This window comes from Typopeltis vanoorti, chromosome 26 (assembly GCF_054136105.1).
Source record: "Typopeltis vanoorti isolate ZY-2024b chromosome 26, IOZ_Tvanoo_1.0, whole genome shotgun sequence".
Taxonomy (NCBI): Eukaryota; Metazoa; Arthropoda; class Arachnida; order Uropygi; family Thelyphonidae; genus Typopeltis; species Typopeltis vanoorti.
Genome location: NC_143574.1, coordinates 30,434,557 through 30,453,127, shown reverse-complemented (window position 1 = coordinate 30,453,127; position 18,571 = coordinate 30,434,557). Strand labels below are relative to the sequence as shown.

At 35.3% G+C, this 18,571-nt stretch overlaps 1 protein-coding gene across 1 annotated transcript in view; it reads right to left on the bottom strand.

The window, feature by feature from the left end:
• Positions 1-15,863, bottom strand: part of LOC150092457 (uncharacterized) — a 149,215-nt gene extending 133,352 nt beyond the window's left edge. Inside the window, exons 1-2 of the mRNA XM_090414867.1 lie at positions 15,712-15,863; positions 5,551-5,632 (exon numbers count right to left, since the gene is read on the bottom strand). Of these exons, the coding sequence (XP_090270993.1) occupies positions 5,551-5,632; positions 15,712-15,863 (234 nt within the window). The remainder of the gene's footprint in view (positions 1-5,550; positions 5,633-15,711) is intronic.
• Between the last annotated feature and the right edge of the window lie 2,708 nt (positions 15,864-18,571).

The window sequence follows — 18,571 nt, the reverse complement described above, 5'->3', positions numbered from 1 at the left end:
AAGAATTTAAGATGAATAGAACATTTAATCAGCTCATTTATATAGTTCTAATTAATTAAGAATTAATTTTTGCATTTATGTTAGAAAGTAAACATCAGATTTAGCCGCTTTTGTTTTTGCAGATATACTAAAATATCCTTTATGGTTACAACCAGGGACAGCTGGAGGTTTTGTGGGGCCTCAGGAAAAAGTTATTAGTGGGGCCACAAAATATTTGCAAAAAAAATTTTTTTTATCAAAAAATCATATAATTTTATTAAACATAATTTACAAACATTAAAATTCTGTTATCAATCAGTGAACTTGCAACCATTTTCACATGCCCACAATACCAGCCTATTCAAATCATTCTGCATGTAATGCATATCAGCTGGACTGCTGATTACCTTACCTACCTTTGCATCATCAGCAAATAGCTGTATGTCACATGTCAAATCCTTCCAAATGTCATTTCATTCCTACTTTCTATATTCTTCGAAATCTAGGGACACATCCTGATATTCCATTGTTCAAGTGTTTTTTAAACACTTCCCATGCACTTTCGATTCAGAATCGTTCAGTATGTAACCTTTTCTAAATAGAACATTCATAAACTTAGCCACTTCCAAAGTGAATACCGCATGATCACTGTTACCAATCGGAGGCAGAATAGTTACATCCTTAACCGAAATCCCCTCTCTCACTATAATCAGATCTAACACTCTTTGACCATGAGTTCTTTCTGTCACAAGCAGCTTGAAGAAGTTGTCTTGCAAAAACTCAATAAATTCAGTTTCATTTTTCTCATGTGATTTCACAGCTTTATCCAATCAATGTTTGGATAATTAAAGTCCTCTGTTATGATTACGGGGTTCTTAAGAGTCAAAGTTGTATAACTGAGAGGAGACCTCCACATAGCCTTTAAAGGAATGCGGAGAACCGACCAGGGCTTCTGACCTAATGTCCAATCCTCACCTTCTCGTGGTGCGCTCTGTTAAGTATCTACCTGGATACTGAACGAACGAGGATGGGCAGGCAATTTGGGATTTAGCTGACCAAATTGTATTCTTATTGGCTTAAACCAATATCGAAAATGATGGTACAACATGACAAAATTTCATGCCGGATGGGGCGTTGCCCGGTTAAACAAGGCCCCCGTTATTTTTACTAGGGAACGATGGTGAACAGCGAAAATGTCAGCTACTGGAACAAATCTGAAAGCACACCCCAACTCAACATCACCAGAGTTAAAGATCAGTACTATCAACATAAGAAGCCTGAATGGCAAAGAAATGGAGCTAGCTGAACAATCAGATAAGTACCAGATCAACATAATAGGGGTGACTGAAACAAAAAAGACAAAAACTGGTGAGATCTTTCTGAGAAATAAATATAAAATGTTACATTCAGGAAATGACAATCAAGAAAAAGAATGGGTAGCCATAGTATTCAACACTAAATATGAGGCTAATCTTCTTGAATGGCGGGCAGTCTCAAGTACAGTGATGTGGGCAAATATCAGAATGGGGAATTGGACAATGAGACGTATTTGTGGCTATGGTCCCACAGAAGGGTCTACTAAGGTAGAAGTGGAGGAATTTTTTGAGGCTCTAGAGAAAGGTACTGACACAATAAAAAGGAAAAGTCAGTCATTGTTGGAGATCTAAATAGCAGAGTAGCAAGTGATTGAAACACATACAAAATGTTTTGGGAAAATCTGGAGAAAAGAGCAAAGCTAATAATAATGACAAATACCTGTTGGATTTCTGCTCAGGACATCGACTGGTGATTACTAACACCATGTTCTAACAAAAAATGTGCACAAATTCACATGGAGAGAAGAGGCAAGGAATAAGAAAAGTCTCACTGACTATGTTATTTTTGATAGTGATGTTCTCTTGCTGGTGCAGGACACCAGAGTGTACAGAGGATTTGAAAATGAAAGTGAATCATCATAATTTAGTCTTGAGCAGGATGAAATTGAATTTCATATTGAAAAGAAGAACACGTAAGAAAGTTTTAAAACGAATAAAAGTCGGGCAGCTCTCAGATGTGAACTATAGACTAAAATACACAAAGATTATTGAAGAAAAATGAAAGAGTCTGAGAACAGGAACCAAACCTTGGAGATTCAGTGAAAAGCCTTGAAGAATATCCTGATTGATTCAGCGAGAGAGGCATGTGGTGAAGTTGTCTGCAAGGATAAAAAAATCAGAACTCCCTGGTGGACACAGGAAGTTAAAGAGACAGTGAAGGAAAAGAATAAAGCATATCAAAAGTTCCTGGCAAATAAGTCAGCTTGGGCTCTTAGAGAATACAGAGACAAATGTAAGAAAGCGAAAAACTGTGTAAAACTAGCTAAAAAAGTCATGTGAGGACTTTGGCAAGAACACAGAAAATAAATATCAAGAAGGTGGCAAAATATTCTGGAGGTTGTTGAAGAAGCTTAAGAATGGAGGAAAGTGTAAAAGGAGTTAGAAATGATAAAGGTGACATGAAAAAGGGAGAAAAAGATATCCTTGAAGTATGGAGTAATTACTTTGAAAAACTGCTAAATGAAACAAGCAGTGATGACAGCACAGTGATAAAAAACACTGACCAGGCATGCAGTTAGGAATACATATCCATACTTGAAGTAGAAAAAGCCATCAAAGGCTTGAAATGTGGAAAGGCAGCAGGAGTAGAGGATATTCAACCAGAAATGTGGAAGTATGGTGGTATAAAAGTGTTACAGTGGCTGCATTGCATAGTTCAGAAAGCCTGGACAGAGGGACGAATTCCCGATGATTAGAGTAGAATGTGAGGATTACAGAGGTATTTCCCTACTGAGTGTTTCTGGCAAGATCTATGCAAGTATACTTGAGAAACGGTTGAGAAGAATTGTGGAAGAAAAGCTTGGTGAAGAACAAGCTAAATTCAGGCCAAATAGAGGCTGTCAGGATCAGATCTTCACTTTATGACAAATAGTTGAGAAAGCATGGGAATATAACAAAGATCTGTATTTAAGTTTTGTCGATCTGGAAAAGGCATATGACAAGGTGCCAAGAGAGAAGCTATTCACTACAGTCATATCAAGCAATACTTAGTCTTTATTTGCATTGCAAGTCAGCAGTTAGAATTGAAGGAAGTACAGGAAGATGGTTTAATGTTAAATCTGGTGTGTGACAAGGATGTACATTATCCCCTCTGTTATTCATTATCTATATGGATCACATTATGAAGGAAAGTGGTATTAAACTTGATATCAGAATTGCAGATGTTAATGTCAACTCTTTGCTTTATGTGGACGATGTTATACTTCTAAATAAATCCGCTACAAGTTTGCAAGATTAACTGACTAAATTAAATAACTGTTGTAATAGATATGGTATGAAGGTCAGCAATAAAAAGACAAAGACAATGAATATAGGGAGAATTGTTGAAAATGTCAACTGTGTTGTGAACGGGGAACCTGTGGAACAAGTAAAACATTTCAGCTACTTAGGCACGATTTTTACTGAAGATGGTAAATTAAATATGGAAATAGACAACAGAATCAACAAAGCTGGTATGGTAGGCAGTCAATTGAATAAATTCATATGGAATAAGAGGGAAAATTAGTCAGAACACTAAATTAACTGTATACGAGACAGTGTTCAAAACCAGTTTTGACTTATGGATCTGAGAGCTGGGTCAGAAGTAAAACACTTGACCAAAGACTAGAGACTGCAGATATGAGAGTCCTGAGAAAGATTAGAGGTGTGAACAGATGGCATCAATGGCAATATCATTAGGAAAGAACTTGACATTGTCAGCATCCAGGAATGCGTTAGCAGAGCCAATCTCAGGTAGTATGGTCACTTAAACAGAATGAACGAGGAAAGATTGGCAAAACAAGTGTTCTCTGCCAGGTTGGCAGGAAAACGACCCAGAGGAACACCAAGATATAGGTGGATTGATACGGTACAAAGTGCCTTAGAGGATAGCAATATAAGATCTGATAATGTTGGAGTCTTGACAAGTAACAGGCTGATTTGGAGGAAAATTGTAGATAGGGAGTTAGTAATGATGTAAATTTTTCATGTAGTACTATCATATCCTGTACACGAATTTAATGATGCTATAATTACTCTTTCTGCACCCCTTGTGTTTAATTGGCAATTCATTTCTTCATCACTAGCAACCAATCCACCAGGTCTGCAACAACACCCTAAAAAATATTTCATCTTGTTATACTCCACCTAACACCAGATGCCTTCAAACTCACTTCCACATGAAAAACTGTTACTAGCATTGCAGCACTGGTCACAATTCTAACAGGATTCAAGTCATCTGATATTAGCACCCTCGCCCACCTCTTCCATCTCTTCTAAAAATAGTATACCATTTGCACTCGATACCAGCTTCAGTTAGTCAGGTCTCACTAATGCGATATCAAATACCACAGAAAAACTTGACATTGTAACCCACTCACCAATGGCATGTTTTATGAGTCACCATACCAAATAACACCCTTCTTTTTACAATCAACCTTACTTAACCAGATTTTTGTTATTACATACTAACTTACCTACTTCTGTGCTTTTTTTTTTCCATTTTGGTGATGAACTTTTTCTATTCTCCCTGCTCCTCTAAACGACACTTGACTTTCTGTAATTCTCTCATCGTCTGTGTAATAATCTGCTTTAACCTAGCAATTTTGGAGGTTAAATTATTGCCAATATTCTCTTCAATATTATCTTTAGTGAAGAAAACCACCTTGTTCACTAATTGTGCACTGTTCTTATTATTTGCTTATTCTTATTCACTTGTTAGCATTCCATTTCTTCTCCATTTTACAGCTGTATTTAATATTACAATAGCATAATAAAAATATGTTATGAAAGTAAGAAAAAATCTACACTCTAATATATTATAAAACACTAATTTTTTTATGGAAAAAACACAATTAAAATAGTTAAAAATCACAAATTTTACATGAGTGCTAAATACACTAACCACTCACAATATAACCTCGAATCCAGATAACAATTAATTATACAATGTACAGCTTTACAAAGTCTCTATAAAGAGCTTTATCAGGGTTTTTCAAATGTAGACGACTTAGCTAATTTCATATAGAAGTGGCTGAGTTTTCTGTTCCTAGAAATTGGTTTTTCATGCTGGCAAACTGGCCAGAAGAACACATGCAACTGACAGCCATAATACACTGTGTCGATAGGATTAACTGCCCTATCAGAGTAATTCAGTTTCTAAGAACTCAAGTTACTTAGCTTTGACAGGCCACTGGGCCTAACATGAAAGGGAAAAATGGAAAATATACAAAGAAATTAATAAATGGCATTTTTCTTAGTATAATTATATACTAAATTACATTATACTGAAATTTACTATAAACAAAACTGATAAAAATAATATGGAACATTTGAAATACAAACAGATGATCTATACATGGCAGAAGAACTGATGCTTCCTTTATTTTCTGAGAACAGTTATTAGACCATATACAACTCGCGATATACAGTGTGTGCCATTATTCAACATAGACGTGTGCAAATAAAATGATAAAACATTTATTCTACAGTTATTTACCTTTCCATCATTTGCAACTGAAAGAGCACAGTGTTCATCTGAAACTGTAGGCAACTGAACCCTAATGTCACAACTCTGGCTTCTGAAAGATATTTAAAATCATGTATAGTCGTGAAATTAATTCTTTCATGCACACATACATGCGACATATAATAAAACAAAAGTCCAGCTGATTTAAACAAAAATTATTAAGATATAAATAATGTTTATTACAGTATATAGTACATACATAAGCAACTATCATCAGATATTTAGTAAACTGGAGAAGTCAAAATACAAAAGAAAACATGCTTTTCAGAATAAATAAGTATTTAAGCCCGGAGAGTCTTTTACCAATGTGAATTTGCAAGCTGTGACAATCAATGAAGCAGCTTTATATGGTATCTCTTTACATCTATTTAGTTCAATGTTGGTTATATAGATCAGCTTTAAAAATACCATATCACACTGTACTTATTGTCTGACTGATAATGTTGGATAGAAAAACTAAGCAGATAAACCACAATTTGGCTAAAGAATAGGCTCTTTAGTCAAACTTGTTAATAACATATGCAATTCTGGCTACTCAGAGATTAAGAATATCTTTTAAGATTCAATCTAAAAAGAAAATTACAGATGGTGTTTTTAATAATTATATAAACTGCACTTCCCATTTCTGCTACAAACATAAGTTTGCGCCTCTTGATAAACAATCTAAACAATAAAAATGTGTAACACGAATGCATGCGCATACACAAAGTTACTGATAACAAATGGCTATCAGTAATACTAGTAATAAGTAGGACTACCCTTAAACAAGTACTGATCTAACAGTTGCAAGATGGAATTAGTAGGGTGATTTTAGAAAGTGCAAATATAGTATGACTTTGGTATAAGGCACCTTGGATAGTTATCAGTCAAGATAATGGATAGTTTCAAATCCCAGCTGAGTAGTTTACTATGGAGAAAAAACACTTACTAGGCAAACACATATTTTAATCTTTTAAATATGAATAATAACAGACCAAACTGAAAGAAAGTGGAATCACAAAATCCAGGTGAACACCAATTTATGAACATAATGCGTTCTTGGAAATGTATTTGTAAGTTGAATTTATTTAAATCTGTTAATGTGCTTCTGAAATAAATTACCTTAATATAGACAGTGAAAATACATAATTTAAAAATAATTTATTTATTCTAAAAAGTATTGTGTAAAAATACATAATTTAAAAAGTTTTTTTCACTTTTTTTTTTAAACTTCTTTGTACATTTGTTGCTAGCAGACCAGCTCTCTATTACTGTCTTTGCAGTATAGAAAAAGTGTTCCATTTCTTTAAAGAAAATATTTTGTTTGCTGAAATAACTACAGACTAAACATAGCTAACAGTGCAAGAATAATCACATTTTATTTGTTAGCTTTTAAAATTGCTGCAACTTAGAACGAACGACTGATGTTATTGACCCAACCAGCTGAATTAAGCAATTCACCATTTCTCAGAACATATAGTTACGTCTATTTTGGAAAACTGAAATCAACAGTTTTTTTTTTTTTTCAACACTTTCACAATCACTATTTCATGCTTGTTTTCCATATTCCAAACATTTAAAAAAAAAAAAAAAAAAGGTAATATGTAACATGCACATTAACGTGTGGAATACTGAAGAGCACAGAAAAGAGAAAGAATCACTTAGTGAACATTTTCTACTAGGCATTATAAAATATCCATAAACTTGAGTAGAATTGTAAAATGTTCATAAATGCAGGCTTCTGTGTTTGTTAAATGAACTGGGAGATGCAATTTGTTAGTCTGTACAATGCTCGTAAATATGATTTGTTTAAATCTTGAAAGTAAGGAATTGCATGTATTAACTGTTGGTCATAATACGTGATACACCCTCTTGAAAGCAAGCAACAGAATAAACAAAATGTTGATAAAGATTAATTAGCTCCAAAGGCTACAAATAAGAAAGTGCTAACATGATTTGTTAAACAAATTTATTGCACAAGCCTATAAAAAATAAAATGCATACGATAATTTGTTGAAATTTTTAAAAATTTCATATTAAGTTCTCTACTGCACAATATGCAGCCTTCTTTCTTTACTATTTGTGTCTGTTGCTGAATAACATTTCCTAAGCAGCCGCAAATTGATGTTTTTTGCTGGATTCATCATCAGTGAAGCTCCAGCCAGTCTGACAATCAGAATTATTTGTGAAAATTCACATTCACTTGTTGAAATTGATATCGTACTCAGAGCATTCATAAAATGCTTCAATTTTTATGAAACTGTCTTTTCAATTACATATTTCTTAAATCCATATCCCCCACGTGCCCTCGAGGGCACAGAGGTCTGACACATGTCAGTTTACAGGCTGAAGTTAACCCTGTGAGAGTGGCCAATCCTCAGCAGAGTGCCAACAGCATCGAACAATTGGTCCCCTTCCAACTACTAACCGTGCTCAGATTTGCTTAACCTGCATGAGCCATTAGTAGCAGAGACTCTATTAATCGACCAACCCCTTTGCTGGCAACTCAAGTCTAATAGAAAAATTTTTAAACTCCCAACCATGTAGAATAAAAAACATCCCTTCCCCAGTCGCAAGCAAAAGTAAAAGTTTTATTGTAAAAAACTTATTTCAAAATAATATATAATGGAAATTTAGTCATTCACATGTACTTCACTAAGTACAGAAACTAACCAATTAGGTGAATTCTTCACCTAATACAAATTTTCAAAACCAAATAATTTTTTCTTCTTCCTTTTCCCTCTTTCACCTTGCGATGTCGAGAGGTTTCTATTCATTTAACCGCAACCATACTCAAGGATAAGGTGGTTATAGCCCTATGCTTCCCAGTGTATCCTATGTATGTAGAAGTGTTGAGTTCTTAAGGCTGATTTGCCTGCTTGTGGGATGAAAAATCCCAGATAAACTAGGGAGATAAACCCTACAGTCTTCACCCAAGACCAGCTAACTTGGCTATGTCTGAGAAAGATCCTAAGCTCCTCATGTCAATGACAGCAATCGAACCCAGGACACTCCTTTCCCAGGCATATGGTTGTGAAGCACACAGCTACTTGGCTAACCGCACAGACTACCTAATACAAATTTTCAAGAGCAAATAATTTTTTCTTCTTCTTCCTTTTTCCCTCTTTTATCTTGTGGTGTTTTTATGACTTAAAAATACTGTAACATTTGAGGCTTTATACTCGTACACTGGTGTCCAAAAGCTAAGGATCAACTACATTGTTACCTGTATATGAAAAACTTTTCATGACTACAGCCAAATGCGGACATAAATTTATTGCCAGCATACTAATAAATTATATTACACAAAAAATGTGTTATTAATTTTATACAAATTAAATTGCAATATATTTTTAGTAAAAATTAAAAATTTCCTAAGGACATAATTAAGGAATTAATGTATAGTTTATGTATATGAATTAATGTATAGTTTCTCTCTTTTAGAAAGTTGTTAAACTTTCAGGGGACCCTGTAACCCCTAGAGAGCACGTCCCCTGGGTGGCGGATAGGGGAGCCCACCATGTGTATGTACATGCGCGTGCGTGTGTGTATATATATATATGGTGGGGTGGTCCGAATATACTGAATAAGGACTCGTGGACCAACAGGTCCATAAGGGGCAATCATCTTAATTGTAAGGGAAGTGGCACTCCCATGGACCCCTAGCTGGATCTATCCTCTCCTTCTTCTACTTTGAGGAAGACCCACTTACTTTAATCTTTCCTATAAGGCCTTATCAGCCAACTCTTCTTACTTTATGACCCTTGTGCTATTAGAGTACTCGAGGGCCATGGGGTCTTTTCATTTCTGGCCTTACAACTATGTCCTCTCTATAAACCTTACTATATTTCTTCTATAATCTACCCTTTCCCCTTCAATATACCCTATTCCTCCTATGGGTTTAAATTCGGAAGAAGGCGAGTTCAGAAGCCTTAAGGTAGCAGCCCTACCACTGAACTATTCCATCGTCAGGCTAGTCTCCTGACATGGAGAACATAACCATACTTGTAAGCTGACAGAAAAAGATAATCAGATTGAATCTATGGGAAACGACCCTGGAATGGAAAAGGGAAAACGAAAATGGAAACGACAAAATATAATACACATAGCAAACTGGAATGTAAGAGGAATAGCATATAAAGAAATAGAATTAGACCAGTTATTAAATGAAAGAAATTTTAAAATAGCAGTAATCACTGAAACAAAAAAGAAATTAAAAGGAACTATGACAACTGAAAATTTTAATGTGATATATAGTGGAGTCGACAGAGACCAAAGAGCACAAGCAGGAGTCATGATTTGGATTCATAACTCCCTTTCAAAACAGTCAAAACATTATAAATTATGGAATGAAAGAATAATAGAAGCTAGAATAAATATAGATAGAGGCTATTTACCAATAATTGGTTTATATGCCCCAGAAGAAGGAAGAGAACAGGATAATATTGATTTTTATAATCAGCTACAAAACATATATAATAAAATAAATAAAAATGATTACATAATTTTAGCAGGAGACTTAAATGCAAGAATTGGAAACACGAAAATTAATAATAATATAGGAATACATGGAGAACACACTCTAAACAGAAATGGTAAAAAATTGATCGACTTTGTAGTTTATAATAACCTAAAAATAATGAATTCCTTCTATAAACATAAAGACATACATAAATATACTTGGGCAGCAAGAGGATGGAAATCAATATTAGATTACTTCATATTAAATGAAAAGACATCAAAATTTTCACTAGATGTTAGAGTTCACAGAGGATATGAAATAAGCAGTGACCACTTCCTTGTTAAAATAAAATTAAGATTACCACCTAAATGGCTACAAGTAACAGAAAGAAAAATTGAAACATTTGTTTATAAAACTAGACTATTGAATGACACAAATGTACAATGGCTATATGAACAAAGAATTAACCAGTATCTAGATAAAATAAAACAAAATGAAGAAATAGAATGGCTTAATATAAAAATGATACTAAATGCAGCAGCAAATGAAAGCTTAGGAAAGACCAAAAAATTCAATAAAAGAAAAAACTGAAGATCTGGGATGATACAATCAAAGAAATAATCAAAAAGAAAAAAGAAGCCTATCACAAATGGTTAAGCAGTAAAAGATTAGAAGATGAAATAGAATATAAAAGAATAAGAGCCATAGCTAAAAGAGAAGTCAGAAAAAGACATAGAGAATCATGGAATAAATTTGTTTCTAATTTAGAACATGATTTATATAAAATAAGACCCAATGTATATAAGATTTTGAAACACCTAAATGCAGATACCAAAGAAAACATAAAATTAAACACTGAATTGAAATTAGAAGAATTTCTAAATTACTACACAGAACTGTGGACAGACAAATATTTTAAAAAAGACAACTGGCAAACAATTAACGAAAATGAAAAGGAAATAACTGAAGAAGAATTAGAAATCAGCCTGAAAGAAACAAGAAACTGAAAATCCTGGAGAAGATAAGCTAGGTTCAGAACTATATAAATACGCAGGAACAAGATTCAAAGGAAGACTCTTATTATTTTTAAATAAAATTTACTCAACTGGTATCCCCCCAATAGAATGGAAAAAAGCAATTGTGATTCCTATCTTTAAGAAAGGTAATAGAGATGACCCTAAAAACTATAGAGGTATCAGTATAATAATTCATGTTACAAAATATACAGCAGAATCTTAGATAACAAACTAATGAAATATTCCGAAAACTTTATTCTAGAGGTACAAAATGGATTTAGAAAAGGACGATCACGTATAGACCCAGCCTTCTGCCTAAAATTAATAATAGAGAAAAGAAGAGAATATAATTTAGAAACACATATTGCATTTATTGACTTTGAAAAAGCATTTGACAAAGTTAAAAGAAACATATTATTTAACATATTAAAAGAAAGACAAATACCAAATAATATCCTAAAAGCTGTCACAAGTATATATGAAAATAATCAAATACAAGAGAGATAAACCAAGGGGTCCAACAGGGATGTTCCCTCTCAGCAACTCTTTTTAATATCTACTTAAATGAAATAATAATAAAATGGAGTAAAAATTTACATCAAGGAATTAAACTTTAATCTACAGTTAACTTAAACACTCTCCTCTTTGCAGACAACCAAATAATAATTACAAATTCTGAAGATAACTTACAAAAAGCTATTTTAAACCTAAATGAGATATCCAAAGATTATGGTATGATAATATCAACGGAAAAATCAAAAACTATGGCCTTTAAAGGACAAGATCCAGCAAGAACTAAAATAGTATTAGATAACAAGATCTTAGAACAGGTGAATTCATTTAACTACCTAGGGTGTATGATCACTTATGAGAATGAAAAAGATATAAACATAAAAATTGCAAAATATTTAAAAATAACAGGAGTAATTAACTCTATATTTAAACCAAACCTAGTTCAAAAACAATCCAGGCTAAAAGTATACAATACATTAGCCCTACCAGTCTTAATGTATAGAAGCAAATCTGGACAATAAAACAAAAAGACAAACAAAGATTAACAACAGCAGAAATGAAGTTTATGAGAAAAACTGCAAAGTATACCCTATTTGATCACAAAAGAAACGAAGATATTATGAAAGAATTAAACCAAGAACCAGTAATTGAAAAAATTAAAAAATATAAACATAAATGGATGGAACACGTTCAAAGAATGAAAACAGAAAGATTACCAAAACAAGCCTTAAAGTACAAGCCATTAGGAAAAAGAAAACCAGGACGTCCTCTTAAACGATTCAACGATGACTTCTAAGGCCGGAACAGGCCATACTAGGCCTAAATCCTTGATACGTATGATGATGATGATAATGATGTATAGTGCTTAGAGAAAAACTATACGCAGAGACATTTCAGTATGGAATATGTTCACCTCGAACTGCGATGCAACTCTCACAACAGCGCACCATGCAATTCAGGAGTTCTTGAGGCAAAGTGATCCACTTCTTCTTCAGAGCAAGGATTAGGCCTTGTTTTCTGGAGGAGAATTCCAAGCATTAATGCATCTCACTATTGCATCCAAAACATGTTCTATGGGGTTGAAATCTGCTGAGCATGCTGGCCACTCAATTTGATTAATATCTTCAGCCTCCAGAAGTATCACTACAGCTCATATATGATGTGGTGTGGCACTGTTGGATCCTACTTCTTCTTAACACATACTTTGGATCCGACATATATCTATTACGATGTTCTTAACTAGTTGGTAGGTTGCAAGTTGATTTCTAATTCAAATATAAAGAAAATTTATATTTAAAGACTGCGCCACTTTATATCTGAATTAGTTCAAGAATTGAAGATAAACCAACTCTCAACTACCCTTCCTTTATATGTTGTTATTATAAATACTGGCCGAGTATATTTAACCTTTTTATCACTCCCGCTTTGGTTCGAATATTTTATGAATGGTGCAGTAAAAGAGATTCAGGCAAAATACAACTTTAGATAAACAAAAACAGACATTTAATTTAGAATCACAAATTTTACACTTAAAATCAAAATACTAAATAAGTTATTATAAACACTTCAGCCTTTCTGATAATACTGTCATACAAACTCAGACAATGGTGAATCTGTTATCTCAATAATACAGTCTTCTCACAGTTCCTTAAGTTCCAAATATCATCCATAAAAATGAATTCTTCACCTACAACCTCATGAAACAATCGAACATGACATTGAAAAACTTTGCTGCAATATCGTTCAACAGTTATAGTTCCTTTTTCCAGACATGTAGCTCACTGCATCCATAAGCATAATGCCTCCCCACACCATGACCCCAGCACCACAATATCTATCCTTTTCAAGATCATTCTCTTGATGATAAGCAGTACCACTTTCACGCCAGATCAAACGTTCTTCTGGAATCAGAGGAAAGACTAAAATGACCATCATCTCTAAAGAGTAAAACCACTGAAGATAAAGGGATGCAGACTAAGGCCTATTTATTGCAGACATCTTAACACAGTTTGTCTAGATATCCACATACCTCTGCTTGAATGGAGCCTAAGTGGAAGCTGATCTGTCATGGTGTATCGATTAAGTTTTGCTGTTATAACCAAAAATCTGTCTTCATCCTCTGTGGTAGAGGCTAAGAGGTTGCTAGGGGCAACCTCTTAGCAAATGTCTGGAATACATTTCATTGGCTTGAAATGCTGCCCAGAGCCTGGATACAATGATATGTGAGATTTCAAATTCTCTGGCAATATCAGTAACCTCTGTGGCTTTTTTCAAGTTTTCCAATAATTCTTACCAGAATGAAACCATCTAGATGTCTTTGAGATATTACAAAGCATCCAAGTTTACAACTTTATTCCTTCAAACACAATTTACTCAGCACAGCCTTTTGCACTGTTGAGTGCAATCAAGTGACCCCCTTTGTGCACAATTCGAAAGTTTGAATGTGTACCCGCATTCCACTCAAAATTGTCAGTTATACAAATTGCCACAAGCTGACTCATCTGAATTTTTGTGGTTGTAATCTTGAGAAATAGTGTTCATCCTTATAACATTAAAACATTTCAAAATTACTAATTTTAAAAATAAAGTCTACCAAAAATATCGTTAAATATACATGGCATGGTAGTTTCAATTTGTAAAAATGTGTCTGCTCAATGTGGATGGAATACAACATGTGAATTTCAGTCAAGCGAATTCCAACTTGAATGAGACGTAGCCTGGCATGAATATGTTAATATATAAACATGAAAATAATTCTTTTTCTTCTACTCATCATAGATTTTAGGCCAAGTGGCCTGTTCCAGTCTCATGCCATTGCTTTCTTGGTCTTCCAATTCTTTTTCCATTTATTTTTTATTTGTATAGTACAGTAGCAAACAAATTAATCCAAACACTCACGTTTTAAAGAAAACTTTTAATTTTGGAAGAAAATAAGTACAAAAACTTCAACTTTACCTAGTAATTTATAGTATTATTATCTGAGACTTCCACGGAGTCGACTCATCGAGGGAGGCTATAAATCACCCAAACCAGCTGTCGCACCTTCACTTAAATTCATTCACACTAGATGTACTAACTATCCCTAAGGCAAACTATTCCACTCACTCACTGCCCTCTAGAAAAAAAAACCTAGCTATTATCCCTTTCTTGACTGTGAACAAACTTAACTTCAATGGATGCTCCTGTATTCTCTCCGAGCCTTCCATATAATGAAAAATTTCATCAGATGATATCTTATAACACCCATTTAAAAATTTATAGACCTCTATCATATCAACCCCCTCTTTCTCAAGTTAACCAGTCTACAATACACATACTCGCAATATATACTCTTCTTTGCACCCTTTCCACAGCTTCTTTATCCCCTTGGAACCCGGGAGACTCAATCTGCACACAATAATTCAGGTGTGGTCTTATCCAAGTCTTATAAAGAGGCAAAATGACTTCCTCATCTTTACATGTCAAGGTTCGTGTCAGCATAACAATTATTCTCTGAGTTGTATTTGCAACTTTTGCAATGTGACCTCAGAACTTCAAATTCCTATCCACAAATATGCCAAGATCCCTTGTCTCCTGAGTTTCTTATAGCATAACCCCACTAAATGTGCTCCTGTGTTCCCAATAAATTTATTAATTCGCTTAAACATGGACTACCAACGTAGAACCCTTTTTTCTTATTTCTACATCTTGAAACCTAGTTTTATAATGGATCGTATTAAGTTATCCTTTGTATCACAATTTAATTTTCCAAGTCTCTTTTTCACTATGGCCCACAAATTTTCTATTGGATTGGATTAATGTCAGAATTACCTGGCCACTGAAGCAATTGGATGTTGTGATTTTTGAGGAACTCTTTCACTTTTTTTGAAGTGTGGCATGGAGCAATATCCTGTTGGAAGATGAGTTCTTTGTCTTCCTGGATCTGTAAGCCCACTCTTTTCTCCAATATTTTTATGCATCCTGGAACATCATCTGTAAAACAACTCCAGGACATCTTTTCAGCTATGTATTTAGAAGCTTGTTGAAGGTGGACAGAAGTTTTCTCAGCAGCTGATTTGAGAACAATAGGGTACTTCCTCTCTTTGGACAAAGAAATGGCTCATCTGAGAATATGATCTTCTTCCAGTTCTCAACAGTCCAATCTTCATACACTTTTTCTACATTGGAGCCTTTTTTTCTGCATAGCCTTCATCAACAGTTGATGAAGTAGTCCCTGCTTCTAACAATCTTGAACAGACTGTCATGTCAGAAACATTAATACTGCTAGCTGCCAAGGCTCTATTTAAGTCTACAGTAGACAATCTTGGATTCATTTTGCTTTGCAAACTGGTGTGTAGTTTTCCTTTTTTTGTCAGCAGAAAAGGTACATGTCTTCATAAACCTCTTTAAAATCACATTAACAATACCCAAACTAACACCACACATTGGCAATTTGTCTTTGAGTGATGGATGTGTGCTGAGAAAGAGTACATATTTATAAATGCTTTCTTGGAGATGTATCCATTTTATAGCTGCACAAAATTATTATGTTGGAGGTTTAATGGATTTTTTACAACACTCAAAAAGAATTAAAATAGAATTTAATACTTCCTATATTTCGTCCTAGTCACTAGGACATCTACGGGGATTACAAAGACAATTAATGTAACATGCACACAAAAACTTACAATACTAAGCCCAACCACGTGGGTGACAATAAAGTCCTATCTAGGTGGAGCGCCCTCTAAGGGCAGTTGTAGGTGGCCTGGAATGTAAGGTGGGACCTCTGGTGATGACTGTTTCCCAAATCTTTGGAAGCTTAATACAACCGTATTTGTTAAGATTTGGTTGGTTTTTGAGAGCTGCTGCTGCTTCTAAGAAAAGTCTCTCTTTCTTGAATTTGCTGTGGTGGAGCATGGTGGTTTTCTTCCATGATACTCTGTGGGTAGTGTCCAAAACATGGTCAGCCAAGCCTGAATGGCCATAGTTGTGTTTAATGATGTACGACTTGTGTTCCTCTAGGCGGATGGATGCTGATCTGCCTGTCTGTCCAAAGTACGCAAGCTTACAGGAACAGGGTACTTTGTAAACTCCAGGCAGAGAGAGAGGGGGGGAGCTGATCTTTCGTAGAACGGATAAGGGTAGCCAGTTTGCGGTAGGGCTTATATGCTGTGTGTAGGTTATACTTTTTTAGTATCTTGGCTATTTTTTCCGAAGTGCCACGGATGTAGGGTATGGTGATGGCATTTTTAAATTCTTGTTGACGAGAGGGATGGGGAATGGGGGAGGAATTGATTTTTTTTTTTTTTTGATGCTGTGTTCGCTGTACACAGCATTTAGAAAATAAAAAACAAACACGTCAAGAAATACAACAACCTAGTTAAAGACAAACCACAACCACAAATTCAACCACTCCAGACAGTAATAAACCTCTCGTCCAAAAGGCTCAACGATGATGCCGTCAGCGCCCTTTGCCTCAGCCGTAATTTTGCCGTCGCCCCGAAAGAAGTGCCGGTGCTCGATGTAATGGTTAACGTCGAACGGGGGATCGGTCGCTTACCGTCGGAGGTAGCCAACAACATCAGACTCGACGTAGCCAACATCCTCTTTCACTCTTCGCCTCCAAAAAGTAACTTATCTTATTCCCAACGCATGGCTCTCCAGAAACTACGCAAAGAAAAAAGTATCGTCATCACCAGAGCGGATAAAGGTAATGCCACAGTTGTCCTTAATACCAGCGAATACAATCGTAAAATGAACATTATCCTCCGCGATCGCGCTACCTACATCCCGCTAGAACACGACCCCACAAAAATGCAAGTTAAGAAATTAAAAATCTTACTTAAAAAAGTAACCTCCTGGCCCCCCGACATCACGAAAAAACTTAAACCTTTCCGCTCCCGTCCCCCCCGAATATACGGTTTACCAAAAATCCACAAACCTAATTCCCCACTCAGGCCTATAGTAGATGCCACTAATGCACCTTGTTACAGACTGTCTAAACAGCTGGCCAACTCTCTGTCCCCCCTCACCAGAAATTCAGCTTCCTATATAAAAAACTCGACCCACTTTAAAGCCCTCACAGAAAATTTAACCTTGAATAATACAGACATATTAGTAAGCTTTGATATCTCCTCCTTGTTTACCAATATTCCCTTAACTGACACTTTATCTCTCTTAGAAAACGTTTTTTCCTTCTGACATCTTAGATCTCTTTTCCTTTGCCATCAACTCTGGGTATTTCGCTTGGAATAACAAAATCTACAAGCAGATAGAGGGAACCGCCATGGGCTCCCCCCCTCTCACCCCCCTTGCCAATTTCTATATGGAAGATTTCGAAAAACGAGCCATAGACTCAGCCCCACTCAAACCTTCTATCTGGTTAAGATATGTAGATGATGTGTTCTCTATTTGGCCTCATGGCCCAGACACATTAGATTCCTTCCTTGGTCATCTCAATAGCCTACATCCAAGAATCCAGTTTACTATGGAAAAGGAAAAGAACAATTGTTTACCCTTCCTAGACACCTTAGTCACGTGCCTGCCTAATGATACACTTGCCTTCACTGTATACAGAAAACCCACACACACAGGCAGATACATTCACAAACTCTCCCACCACCACCCCTCACAACAATATGGCATCATTAAAACCCTTACCAAGAGAGCCCACAATCTTTGTTCCAGTGGAACCGCCCTCACTACTGAGCTTAACCACATACACAGAACTTTCCTCTCCAATGGCTACAGCAAACACAGCATCAAAAAAATAATCAATTCCTCCCCCATTCCCCCATCCCTCTCGTCAACAAGAATTTAAAAATGCCATCACCATACCCTACATCCGTGGCACTTCGGAAAAAATAGCCAAGATACTAAAAAAGTATAACCTACACACAGCATATAAGCCCTACCGCAAACTGGCTACCCTTATCCGTTCTACGAAAGATCAGCTCCCTCCTCTCTCTCTGCCTGGAGTTTACAAAGTACCCTGTTCCTGTAAGCTTGCGTACTTTGGACAGACAGGCAGATCAGCATCCAT